This window comes from Helianthus annuus, chromosome 11, assembly GCF_002127325.2.
Source record: "Helianthus annuus cultivar XRQ/B chromosome 11, HanXRQr2.0-SUNRISE, whole genome shotgun sequence".
Lineage (NCBI taxonomy): Eukaryota > Viridiplantae > Streptophyta > Magnoliopsida > Asterales > Asteraceae > Helianthus > Helianthus annuus.
In genome coordinates, this window is record NC_035443.2 from 143,512,470 (window position 1) to 143,526,523 (window position 14,054).

The 14,054-nt window shown below is 42.7% G+C and overlaps 1 protein-coding gene and 1 pseudogene across 1 annotated transcript; one reads left to right on the plus strand and one right to left on the minus strand.

The window, feature by feature from the left end:
* Positions 1 to 227: 227 nt before the first annotated feature.
* LOC110888542 lies at positions 228 to 3,266 on the minus strand. Its single transcript, XM_035979986.1, has 4 exons — positions 3,074 to 3,266; positions 1,099 to 3,002; positions 724 to 1,014; positions 228 to 653 (listed from the first exon to the last, which is right to left on the minus strand). The coding sequence occupies exons 1-4, from the start codon at positions 3,264 to 3,266 to the stop codon at positions 228 to 230; spliced, it is 2,814 nt and encodes a 937-aa protein (XP_035835879.1).
* A 2,020-nt stretch (positions 3,267 to 5,286) lies between these two features.
* LOC118483680 lies at positions 5,287 to 8,680 on the plus strand (annotated as a pseudogene).
* The last annotated feature ends 5,374 nt before the right edge of the window (positions 8,681 to 14,054 follow it).

The following is a 14,054-nucleotide window of genomic DNA, read 5'->3' on the forward strand; positions in this document are numbered from 1 at the left end:
CCACGAACAAAGCGCGAGACCGGGTGGATACCTTAGATACTTAAAAAACGCTTCCATTTATTCGAACTAATTTAACATAAAGTTGTTATAGCAATGCAATAATTGCAACGGAAAAAACCAAAATGTTTCATTTCATTTAAAACTTGCGCAAATGCGCAGCATTGTACATAGTGTGAAGAAATTACAAGGGCACAAATGCCTATCATCCACCCATTCAACAAACTATCCTATTCATCGCGGCGATCATCACCATCATCATCGTTGCCGTCATCTTCGCCATCATCATCGTCGCCATCATCATCACCATCACCGCCATCATCACCAACTGGCTCCTCGTCGGACAACTCGACGGTAACTGGTGGATCGAGGATCGCCTTAAGACGCTGGCACCAGTCGTCTTTCTTCAACGACTCAACAACCAACTCCATGATAGGCAAGGAAAGGTTGTCATAGGAGCTTTCAGCGCTTGCCAGTGCAGCATCAGCATGTTCCGTCACTGAGCAATGACTTATGTCAAATTCCTGCCCAAGCATCTGCTCAACGTGATCGGCACACTCCAGATAGCCTCCCCGATGACCCACCGCACGCGCCGCATCTGTCAGAGCCGCTACGGCGCGGTCTAGCTCGCTCGCATTCAGGATGGAGTTGGCAACCTTCACAACAAACAAAAAGCATTAAAAATAAAACTCTCAACAAGAAAAAGCATAAGTCAAAGGCACTTACCAGCACTACTCCTCGAGTGCGCATCCATTCAGCCTCCGAGACAAGCGTATCAACGATGCCTTGGGTCTCGGAGTAGTTTGTCTGGGCCACATTAAGCGCAGCAGTGCTGACAGCACGCGCCTCCTCAGCATCAGCAGCCTTGACCTTCTCAGCCTCAAGGTCAATCTCCAAAGACTCGCATCTGTCGATTTGCTCATTCAAGCGACGTTTGAGTTCCGCAATCTCAACGTCCTTGGCGTGGAGATCCTTGTCCTTGTTGGACAATTGCACCTTGGCTTCAGTCAGCTCAACCTAAAAATTGGCAAACGCCTTGAGAATTGACTTAAAGAAATCTCATAAACAAAAAAGGGAAGAGCGAAAGTCAGTAGAACTAACCTCCATCTGCTGCTTGGCAGCTCTTTCACCCTGCGCTTCCTCCACCTTTGAGGTCAAGTCCGCAACTTTAGCCTCAAGATCAACGATCTTCTGTCGTAGCGCATAAGCACGATCGTTGTCTTGGGCGCATATACGCTTAAACTCGGCCTTCTCCTTGGCCAGTTGCTCCTCAACATTGTGGAGTTTTTTCTGCAGCCCCTCGCGGCCCCACTCTTCAGCCTTCTTGTCAGCCTCGAACTTGGCTCTCTCCTCACCAAACGCGGTTTTAGATTTTTCGAATTCAGCAATACGTTTCAGCATACGCTCGCGATAAGCCTCCCAGTCGGCACGCTCCCTAACCATCGTTCGCCATTCGCGAACTATTTGATGGTTGGCAGCACGAGCGTTGGCCTCACCAAGAATATAAGTACGATACAACATTTCGTGAGGTTTCGCCCTTTGCCGATGGACTTCAGCAGGTGTAAAGGAGTTCAGGAACCACTCGCGCGCAGGGCTGAACTCGATGAAAGTATCTTTCTGTTTTAAACTCCAGGGGGCCTGATGAGGAGCGTCCCCACGCTCTTCTTCGGTGTAAGTTTTGTAGTAAATGTCCCCAACGGTGTCCTTCGCACCTATCACATTGGGGTTATAACCCCCAGCTCCACCAGAGCTCGCGCCGCTTGAGGAGAAGCGGCTGGAACCCTTGGAAGTAGTAACAGGACCGGTGTTGGTTGGTTTGGTGACCTCAGGGCCTGGAGGTTTAAGAGGCTGATCCATAGCCTTTTTCGCCGATAGCTCCTTCTCCAAGGCCTGCTTCCTCGCCACTTCAGCCAACCTCTCCTGCTCCGCCCTCTGCTTCCTCTCCTCCTCCTCCTTTTTCTTTCTCTCCTCCTCTACCTTCTTCCTCTCTTCTTCTTTCTTTCTCTTCTCCTCCACAACTCTCTTCTTCTCCTCCTCTCTCTTCCGGTCCTCCTCCACCTTTCGCTGCGCCTCAGCAGCCTTCGCGGCATCCTGAGCCGCAGTGTCAGTGGACTTGACAGTAATCTTGGGCCTCTTTACCCCGGCCTCACTAAACGTGACACCCTTCTCAGGGGTCTTCTTCTTGATTTCTGAAAAATAAAGCAAGAGCATCTGAGTAAAGAGAAAAGTATTAAGAAGAGAAGCGAAGAACTTACCAGGAGAAAATTTGTATAACGAGCGCAGCTTGCTCGTTTTCCCAACAACGGGAATCACAGCAGACGTAGGGGCGGAAGCCACACCAGTCGTGGCTTCGCTCCTACCCCTCTTCCGCCCAATAAGCCGGGCACCAGCATCTTCCTCTTCTACTTCTTCATCCTCTGGGAAAGACGGAGTCGCGCCAGCTTCAGGGTTGCGAGAACCCGCGCTCCCAGAACTCTTCGACCCACCAGCACCAGTTTTCCCCTTAGCTGCATGTGATAAACCTTCATATGAGTCACTGATTATCACATAGTCGCCTAAATCACGTTGACGAAGGCGAAGAGTACCTTTGACAGCAGCAGATGTTGCGCGACTAGGGCCGGTGCCCTTACTGGTCACCTCAGGCTCCACCTTCTTCTTCTTCTTCACCGGCTTTTTCTTCTTCTCCTCGGGGTCAATCCCCAGGTCGCGCAACACACCTGCAAAGATTTCAGACCAAGAGCTTAGCTCGCCGTTGGAAGAACCTACAGACTCCTCGCTGGAAAGATAGAAAGTTTCTTTCCCAGCGAGAGTCACAGAGCGCAATGGACGAGGTTTTGGGTATTGCGCACCTTCAGTAGCAGTTGGCGGCGAAGCGAAAGCATCAGCAGCTGGAAACATGAAGTTTCCTTTAATCTGGTCATACCAGCTTTCTTCATCATCGCGCACTGGGCGAACGCCCATGGAGCCACCAAACGTGGAGAAGGCAGCTTGATAGAGTTGCGCTTCTACACACAAAAATGAGTAATTAACAAGGTAAAGCGAATACACTTAGAAAAGGAACAAAGAAAAGTCTAACCTTGATCACCGATCTTCAAGACCGGAACCTCCTTGCTGCTAGGTGACCACTGGTCACTCATCTTAGCAGCAACCAAAACACTTTCCCCAAACACCCGGTTAGGGGTTGGGGTTAGCTGCTGGTACCACCGAGCAGTCTTCGGGATCGGGAGATCTTCCTTGGGTATGGCCTCAGTCCATTCCCTAAAAGGCATAGCGATTGGCTAAACTTCTTCCCTGATGAAGAAGAACTTGGGTTTCCAATCGTGGAAACTCTTAGGAGGATTCAGCAGAATCTTCTTCGCCGCACCTCGGCTCGCAAATGAGAAGAACCCCATCGTTCTCTGCAACTGGTAGAAAGCACGAAACTTATCTACCGATGGCTCAATGCCATGAGACCGGCACAGGAATTCGAAGTGCCGCACCCTCACCATCCCGGGTGGACTCATCTGGGATATATGGAAGTTATAGTAAGAGAGAATACTGCCCAGAAAATTGGTCGCCGGCAGTCGGAAGTTCCCTTGAAGAAAAAAGTCTTCATAAAGGGTGATATAACCGGGTGGTGCATCAGCCGCGGTCTGGCCCTGAGCCAGATACCGGGCATCCCACTCCGGTGGGAATCTAAAACTACGAACAATCTGTTCGAATAGACCTAAGTCCCATCTAAGGACAGGAACCGGCCCCTCCTCATTAACAGGAGCCCCTTGGTGTTCTTCACTCATGTTTTTAAGAAGATCTGGAAAAAAGGCTTGAAGAAAGTTTGAAGATTTGAAGAAATCTTGAAGAAGACGAAGAACACTTTGAAGATTCAAAGAGTTTTGAGAGAAAAGTGGAGAAGAAACGAAGAGAAGTGAGAATCTCTCACCTTCTCTTCGGATATATATACCCATCGCATTTAATGCGATGGGTAACCGTGCCGCGTTCGCCGCTAGGCTAACCAACGGGAGGTTGCCACGTCAAGCGGAAAACCAGGGGTGACGGTTACCACGCGCGCGTGGGCCTCACTCTCCTGACATGAAGTGCAACCGCCGCAGGCGGCATGATGACACCCGTGCCAGGGGTCAACTCAAACGTCGCCCTCAGCGACTTATCTCACCAACCTGTCAGAAGTTCAAATTTCGAAGTTTCCCGCCATAAAACGTGCAAGTAACTTCATGCAGAAGTCACATGAGTCGCGCCAGATATACGTAAACTACTATAACCTCGCGCGCTTAAAAGGCCAAACAAGAAATCACTCGACACCTGCCTAGTACCTGCGCATTGAAAACAACAGTTTTCAACGTCCGCCATACAAGTCAGGATCAAAGGAACCATTTCCCCTACTCTTATTTTTTATTAAGTCCAGAGCTCCAACCACTTGCGTTGCGCATGGTGCAGCACTGGACTGGGGGGACTTGAAGGGGTATGGTCCCAAAAAGTGTCGCAAACCTCAGATCAGGTTGCGCGTGAGACCATACTCCTTAACACAACAAGGTGTTAACAACAACCTTGCGCGGCCTACATCGCTCTACGATTATCCCGCGCGAGGGAATGCACACAACAAACCCAGATATCAGCACTTAACGTAAAACAATGGAAGAAATGAGCCACTCGGTAAGGAAGCGCGCGGCTACCTACAGTGGTACACAAGGTACAAGTGGCAGTAAAAGGAGCCAATGAGCGTCTAGCAGGCTCTGGTCAATCGTGCGCCACGATCACCTGACGAGAAGTACACAAGGACGCCTACATGGCACCAATCAGAGGACGGAGACAACTGTCCCACGATCTCCACTCGTCTGCTGATGACAGAAGGACAACAAGGCCGACAACAATGACACGTGGCTCCAATCAAGGTGCGCCAGCACCAACGAGCATCTAGAAGCCACTAAGCGGTCGACGCCAGTGAGACAAAGAGCATATCCGTTTTGTTGTCCGCTTCTGGCCCAAGGCCCATCAGCCCATAACCCCTCACACCTCTCCGGCTATAAATAGAGACCTTACTTCACAGGTTAAACATTCTATCCTCTTGGCTCTCACTCTTTACACTTAATTACTCTCAAAGCAGTCGCTTATTCTCACGCCGGAGCCTGGTTAAGAGGGAAACCCCCACATTCCCCTCTTAACGAGTAACGGTGTTCTGTTTTGCAGGTTAGATTACCAAGTCGGAGCTTAAATATCTTTAAGAAGATTAACCAACATGAAAGGAACATAAACCAATCTAATTAACTCCCTAATTAGATCACTGTTTCTTCACTTATCGTTATCTACTTCCAAGGCTTCCGCGTTGTTTTGCCTGTGCGATCAAAGAACTCTCGTGGACAACAAGGCTCGTACCCCATCAAGCTGTTCTACACTTCCAACATGCCAATCATTCTTCAGTCAGCACTTGTATCCAACCTTTATTTATTTTCTCAGGTATCCATATCATGTCTGAATTATTAGAACCATAGTTGTTAATAGCACTCATAACGAGCGCTATAGCGAATAGCCTAGCACCCATCTGTCGCTATTTGATTTTGACGCCTCCATAGCGGCTTTTAGTTTTTTTTTGTTTCTTTCTGCTTTTATTATATAAATAGCGGGATTTTATAGCAGGATTTTAGGGTTTTTGTTAAGTATACATATAAAACGCCGTATAAGACAGCATGTTTGGATATAATCTAAGCAGATAATGCGGTAAAATATCGGATATCGGTCAAGGACCGATATTTGAGATATAGGTTATCGCGGTGGGATATCAGTAATTTTAATATCATGCAGAATTTATATATATATATATATATATAGCAATTCAATACTAATAGTTCAGTATACTCTCCTACTATTAACAAATTAACCTTTTGCAACTTGCATAACACTTAACAATTGTAGCGAGTAGGAACTGATTAAGACTTAAAGCAACAACATTATTCCATATATAAATAAGTAACTTTTTCATGCATACACACTTGTAACTTGTGCTTTGGGGATTTCTCAAAAAAAAAAACTTGATTTTTTTTCTTTTAACCCAAAGGTTTTTGTCTTTTGCAATTTTAACCCTACAAAATTTGTTTTTTTAATTTTAACTCAAAACTTTTCATTATTTGTAGTTTAACTTCACAACTTTTGTCAATTATACTTTTCGTCTTTGGTTTAACGTTTTTTACGTTTCGTTACGTATAGTTCTAAATTTTTCGAGTTAATACGACGCAACGTATGAGTGTGGTTCAACTTTTTTATGTTTTCTTTCAAATTTTGCAAGTTAACACGGCGCAACGTGCATGTGTGGTTCAACGTTTTTACCTCTATTTTTTCATGTTTGACAGGTTCGTCGCAACACGCAGATCCTAGGTCGAGTTAGTGTTGGTGGTCGATCACGGTTGTATGACATTAGTACTATTTGACAACGTTTTACGTCCCGCCGTAACGTGGGGTGTGCTTTGGGGGTTTTCCAAAGAAAAAATGGTTATGTATATGGTTGTCGTAACCTTGACTTTAGGGGTTTTCAAAAAAAATTGATTTTTTTTTTACTTTTCACCCAAAAGTATTTTATAAATTACTTTTAACCCAAAACTATTTGTTTTTTTTTTTTTTTTACTTTTAACCTAAAACTTTTTATCTTTTGCAATCTATCCTCATAACTTTTTTTATTTTCAACTTTGATACTTTATAGTTTTCATTTTCCGCAAATTTTCCGCTTTATGCTTGGTTCTAAATTTTGTGACTTAACACATCGCAACGTGCGTCTTTGGTTTAACGTTTTTACGTTTCGTTCTAAATTTTGCGAGTTACCACGACGCAACGTGCGTGTATGGGTGAACGTTTTTACATCGTCTATTTTTTCCCGTTTGACAGGTTTAACATAACGTGCGGATCCTAGGTCGACTTAGTTATAACTAAAGAATCCCCGCCGCATTGCGGCGGGTCTCAATTCTAGTTTAACACTAACAATTAACAATTAAGACTTAAAACACTAATAGCAAGAATAAGAAGAAAGACGAATGGTAGAACTAAGAAGAAAGGTACTCATATCAGGAAAATCGGTTAGTGTCGCCTAATATCGGTACCAATATTCTGACCGATATTTGACACCGATATTTTACATTGGGACCGATAACAGATATATCACCGATATGTCACTGATATTAACTGCATTGGATATAAAATATTTCTAAAATTTTCTCCTAGCGTGTTGCTAAACATAAAATAGCACCCCCTATGTCATCGCTATCGCTACGTAGCGTATAGGTAGCTTGTCGCTATTCGTAATTAACAACTATGATTAGAATACAAAAATCTGTAATGCATATATTGGATGTAGATAAGCTTATATTGTTATCCGATGCCTGCAGTTGCTCCACAGGAAATACAGCGGGAATTTCTTGGTTGATCTATTGGGAAAGTGGAAGGAGTCCGAATACTCAGGCCAATCTGTACCGGTTGGTGGCATTGCTATGTGACCGCACCATCAAGGTATGAGATACGCACTAACACACCTTCTTTATGATTTTCAAACAAACTTGTTTTGGCTTGTTTAGTTAATGTTTTTTTTTCTTTTGTTTAATTATTGTTGCATCAGCTTGGCGGATATGGCAGCCAACCCGTTCCATGCTCTTTTCTACTTGGTGTTCATGCTAACCGCTTGTGCACTATTATCAAAGAAGTGGATTGATGTTTCTGGATCATCTGCCCGAGATGTGGCCAAGCAACTCAAGGTACGGCGCACCTGGCAAGCAAGGGTGTGTTTTCTTGTTGTATTTTAAAGTTATTAATCTACTATATTTGGGAACTTGTGATCATTGCAGGAGCAACAAATGGTGATGCCTGGACACCGAGACTCGAGCCTTCAGAGGGAACTGAACCGATACATCCCGACAGCAGCTGCGTTTGGAGGAATGTGCATTGGTGCTTTGATAGTTTTAGCAGATTTCATGGGTGCGATCGGTTCTGGAACTGGAATTCTGCTTGCGGTTACCATCATTTATCAATACTTCGAGACTTTTGAGAAGGAAATGTAAGATTAAATATATTATATTTAATATTTAATCTATAGCCATCTTAATCATTTACATTATAGAGATCAAAATATATTAGAACCTATTATTAATTAGTTGGTAATTGTTGATGGACCATATTAATATTTAATCTATAGCCATCTTAATCATTTACATTATAGAGATCAAAATATATTAGAACCTATTATTAATTAGTTGGTAATTGTTGATGGACCATATTACCCTTAGTAACTAATTAGGTTTCCTCCTGGGTGCTTATATAAGGAGAGTTATGTGGAGGTTTAAGGGTTACTCAGTTTCACAATTCACACCCCATAAGTCATAACATCAATAAGGTTTTCGGCCTCCTCTCCATAACCGATACCCTTTTCGGTTTCTAAGTCCCCATCATCAGTCAGCATCCTAAGGAGGAACCAAATCAAGATGACAGGCATGTCGAACTCTCTCACAGGATTCTCCTCTGCACTATCTGCTGTGACAGGTATGATTTATTTGTTTTCCTTCATGCACAAACAGAACTGAACCAACAGGAAAAGGCTAGTGAACTAGGTTTATTCCGCTTTTAAGTTGCTGGTTTTTTGACACTTGTTTTTCAAAGTTTTGTTTGAAGAACTCAAATATTTTTTGAATTGAGAATCGACAGACAAATACGTTACTCTTAAGGTTAATCAATATTTACTATGTAAATTTTTTTATTTTTATTAAAAGATCAATTTTAGTAGTAAGTCTGTTTAGAGTTGGATTACAACGCATAATATAGTGTGCTAGACACAGCTGAAATGCCAACGTGGTTGTATTACGATTCTGCGCCTACTATAGATATTAAAAATATTGAAGTTTGTATTCTAATCATGTTGACATTAAAAATATTGAATTATTTTTTATTTATTAATAATTTAATGTTGTTTGAATCTTTGGACCTTGCATCATGCTTGTACTTCTAGACTTAAGATACAAACTTGGATCCTGTGCGATGAATTGTGACTGCACCTTAGACTCCTTTATTCTAACTCTTGCGCCTGTAGTTTTCCAATGAATATTGAATAATTTTTTATTTATTAGAATTCTCATTCTTCGATCTGAGAAATTCTTCTTCGATTGCTAACTAGAGGTCTGCATCATACCCAAAGATGAACCCTTCAAAAAGTTCTTTCCATCCCTGAAAATCTTCCATCTTCATCAACTTGGGTGCTTTGTTGTTAGTGCTCATTATGTTATCCAAATTCAATGTTTGGATAATATTACCCTCTGAACTCGCCATGAAAGCACGGAAATCATCCATTCTGACTTAGAGATTTTTTCAACTTTAAATGATTTTGTAGCGTATCAAAAGAAATCACGTATCAGATATAAACAGATGACCCAAACTTAGCGTGTCAAGAACGGTCGTATCACAAATTACTGAAATGCCCTTAAGTATAGCAAACTTCAGACGGATCACTATATTAAACGGATCAGAACCTCAAACGTATCACGTAGAACAAATCAATACTAGCGTATCACCACCAACGGATCACACCTGATGCGCACGTATCACCCTTGAAGTGTTATAGTGATGCGTCGCGTATGACATTTCTGTCATGTGCTCCTGATAGCTTATCACAAACTTCGTCATCATTTTTGTGCAATTCTGAGTGTTTTAAGAAGTATTTTTCAGTATGTTTTGAGAGAAAGTGATGAAATAAGAAGAATAGGAAGAAATTTGACTGTAAAGTCTTCAAGAATAAATCAAAAGTCTTCAAAATTGCCCAAAATCTTCAATCTTTGCCAATTCACAAGTAGATATGAGCCAGAATGCTATGATACCACTTGATATTCCCAGAATTGATCTTGTTCACGTTGATTAGACGTCGATGAATACGAATATCTACCTAGAACACAATCCAAAGTGCAAAATTCATTGAATCGTGTGTGAAATTGGCACAAACAAGCTAAATAAACATTTTGTATTAATTTAAGAAATTTCGGCAGCACTTCATTACACTTAGACACCTTTACAAAGCTAGGACCCCAAAATTATGACTAAACCACGCATCACCAGCCAATTTATAAGCAATAGCCCACCTTCGCATCATTATCTACATCTCACATCAAAGAACTAATGATGCGCTGCACATGAGCTCATGTGTTGCGTATCACCTTGATGGGCATGTTTACAAAACCCAAAAACTTAAACTCAAACATAGCAAACGTATCGCCATATATTACCTTGACACAAAACAAAAGACGCAGACATTAGGCATTATGTACTAACATATATCTAGGGTGTAGCATCCCAATTTTAAATAAGTTTAGTATTTTACAATGGGCAAAATGGTAATTAAAAAGAAAGAATGACCATTTTGGAAAAATATTTCTAAGGCCCATGAGGGCAATAAAAACTCTACCACAAATCCTAATAAGGAAAGAGATCTTATATAGCCTCCACACTCATTTGCACAATTTCCACTTTGGGAGCTAGATAAAGTAAGTTATAGAGAGAAAGGGGTTTAAGCCTCATCACTGATTTCCTCTCCGTTTTGCTAAGGTAACACGAACTAAGCGAGTTTTAGTCACATCTTCAAGAGTTGATAGTTTCACTTCCAATTCGAAGAAGACGTGTTAGGAATTGTTTAGACTCAGATTTCGATTTAAATGATTTCAAGATAAGAAACCACACTAAAGCATATGTTTTCATCAACAGGTGTGCATGGGAATATGATAAACACCCATTTCAAGTCTTTTGGATGCATAAAGTTTGCATCTTGATGTGTTTACAAATCTGGAATCGAGAGACGCCATCATCAGCACATATTAGGGTTTCTAAGAAGAATTTTTGAGTTTTTGTATCTCATGCATATTTCATATAGATAGCCGTAGTTCATATGGATAGCCTTGTTTTGTATGGATAACTATATTTCGTATAGAAAGTATTTCGCATGGCATAAAAGTTGTATAGCCCATGGTTTACATAGCTGCACTTGACGTGTGAGTTTTCAGACCCTTGCTTATACACTATTTAGGGTTGGTGTGCATATTTGATAAAGTGTTTAAAAGTATAGAATGATTTCTTAACAAGTTTTCTGGTTATATAATCAAAGTAGAAATTTGATAAAAAAAAAATTCTAATAAAAAAAAAATTCTAAAGAAACATACAGTTTTAAATAAAGTAATAGTATGGCTTCTAGCCTCATAGGTGCCAGGAATGTGATGTTGAGACATGTGTAAAGTTAACATTATCTTAATTACAAATATTACCTGCATAAAGTTTCCTAAAGTTAAAGCACAATGATAAGGTGTAAAGTATCTAAAGTATGTATGTTGCATTGTTAAATGCCATGAAAGGGCCTATCGTGTCAAAAGTTAACGACGGTGTCTCAAGTTAACCTCGAAGTCTTCAAACAACGTCTAAAGTTAACATTATTGTCATAATGCGTCTAAACTTAACATAGGTGTCTAAAGTTAACGTCGTGGCCAAAGATAAAGGGACACTGCCGTTTTGGCATGCTAGTGGTTGTACAACTACGTATTATACAGCATGGCTAATCTGAGAAATATGAAGCCCATAACGTGTAAGGACCTCCCCAAGAAACTTGGTAATCGGAAGACGGAAGTTGCCTTCCTTGAAAAATAGGCATATAAAGTAATGTAACCCGGGGGAGCATCAAGAGTTGTACTTCCCGGAGTCGGAAAATGGGCACCCTAGTTCACGGGGAAACAGAACGTACGACTGAGTTGTTGAAACTCATCCTCCTTCCAGTTCACGATGGCTTGTTCAGCCCTCAACGGATCCTTGCAGTGGCGGACATAGAGTGTTAATAGGGGTAGCACGGGCTACCCCTCAACCCCGTCTACGTAGTGTAAAAATACCCCTTAACTTCATTTCCGTAGTGTAAAAATACCCCTCAACTCCGTTTCTGTTATATAAATGATACCCCTGATCCTAAAAAAAAAAATTAGGACACCCCTAACTTTTTGGGCTAGTTCCGCCACTAGATCCTTGGGTTTGGACTTCTTCCCTTTCCGAGAACCTTCGGGTTTAGTGGAAGCTGGCATTCTTGACAGATCAAAGAATAAAGCAGATGAACGATTAGAAATCAGGGAAGAAGATAAAGGAGAAAGAAAATTGCCAAAGGGAAGCTGGAGAGATATGGGTTTTGGCCAAAGATCTCCGGTTATTTATACCCATCGCATTTAATGCGATGGGGAACTGAACCAACAAGTGGGGAAACCCTACTAATGGGGAGGCGACACGTCAGGCGGGAGAAACTGAAACGACGTCTCTTAAGGGCGTGTGGCCACCACGCACCTGACATAGACGTAAAAAGCAACTGCCACCCTAACGTGTCCCTGCAAAAAGCAACTGCTCCACTCCCCGATGCGACAACCACCTCAACCGGCAGAGTTACAGTGACAGGTGTCAGACGTCAATCCCACCAACCACACAACTTGCCCCTTAGCTGGAAAAACTTCTTCTTGAATAAATCTTAGCCAAAATTCATGCGCCTTTTGGCTCACTTCCGTACGCCAAAATCCATGCGCCTTTTTGACTCACTTCCGTACATCAAAATCCATGCGACTTTTTGGCTCACTTACGTACGCCAAAATCCATACGCCTTTTTGGCTCACTTCCGTATGCCAAAATCCATGCGCCCTTTTGGCTCACTTTCGTACATCAAAAACCATGCGCCTTTTTAGCTCACTTCGGTACACCAAAATCCATGCGCCTTTTTGGCTTACTCCTACACACTCAAATTCTTATGAGTCCAGAATCCCTCCCAATTGATAAACTCGCATGGAAGCCACACTGGACTGAGGAGACTTGAAGAGGCATGATCCCAAATCACGTGTGGACACGTGTCAAGAGGACCACACCACTCCAAGCTGGCAGCCTCACCACACGGAAGCATCCAGAAGGTTCTAGAAGATTCTGGAAAGGGATACCTGACGACAAGAAGATGCTCTCAGCAGACAAAAAGGATGACGTGTGGCACCAATGGCAGGACGTCATCACCGATCGCAAGATCTTCATGGGACAGACCGACAACCAGTATAAAGGGACGTTGAGCTGGAACGAATAACCCTGCGCCATGTCACCTCCAGGCCTGACTACACCAAAGGGGACATAATGGATATTCCTCCTGGTCGGACAGCTAGCTGGCAACCTTCTTCCTTCACAATTCTCCGACTATAAATAGAAGGCTCAACCTCCAGGTCTAAGGATCCGATTTCTTACTCTCTCACTATACACACACACTTATCCTTAAAGCGATTACTTATTCTCACGCCGGAGGGTGGTTACACGGAGAACCCCCATCTTCTCCTCCTTGTAATGAGTCACCGGTGTTGTTTGTTTTACAGGATACCTTGGAAGAATCAGTCATTCGTCGAGTAAAGAATAGAGATTGAACCATCTTATACGAGACGACTCAGATAAATAGTTTGGTGCTATCTAGTATTTCTTCATGTACAAAGGTGTGAAAGCCATATTATAAGGGTAGACGTGGAATATCCCCAATAATTTGAAGACGCTATAGGGTTACCATGGAGATTTTGCATTGTGCTACTGAAGTGTCCGGCTTTCTCTTTATCCTGCATCTAATGCTTCAGTTTTCATACGTCTATCTAACTGTTCTGGTTCCTCTCACCATATCAATTGCCATGCCTGATCATATTCAAAGGAGGGTAAAATCTGAATTGGCCCCCAATGATAAACAGAGGTACAAATGACGATCTCGATTCCGGCTGATCATATTCAAAGGAGGGTAAGATCTGATTTGGTTATTACATCATCGCGGTCACCGAGGAGAGCTGATTTGGAGAATAAGCGTTGTTTTGGTGACATAGTGTCGAATCCCCAAATCCCCGAGGTGGTTCAGAGAGTTTGGCGGTACTAACCTTAGATTCGGTGAGCTCCGGTTCAGGTTCGTCATCTCTTTGTCACGGTGGCAGTTCCTCTTGCGGAGTGTTGGATCCCAGGCTGCATCCACATGAAACTCTAGTTAGAGGGCCCGAGGGGGTTCACCCCGTGGGCACTCCGACGCTCAAGTC

Excerpts from the sequence above, each read along its gene's own strand:
- LOC110888542 (XM_035979986.1), bottom strand. The coding sequence starts at position 3,266 with ATGCCTTTTAGGGAATGGACTGAGGCCATACCCAAGGAAGATCTCCCG. Across the intron at positions 3,003-3,073 it reads CTTGAAGATCGGTGATCAAG|AAGCGCAACTCTATCAAGCT; the intron begins GTTAGACTTTTC and ends TTTTGTGTGTAG. Across the intron at positions 654-723 it reads GCACTCGAGGAGTAGTGCTG|GTTGCCAACTCCATCCTGAA; the intron begins GTAAGTGCCTTT and ends TTTGTTGTGAAG.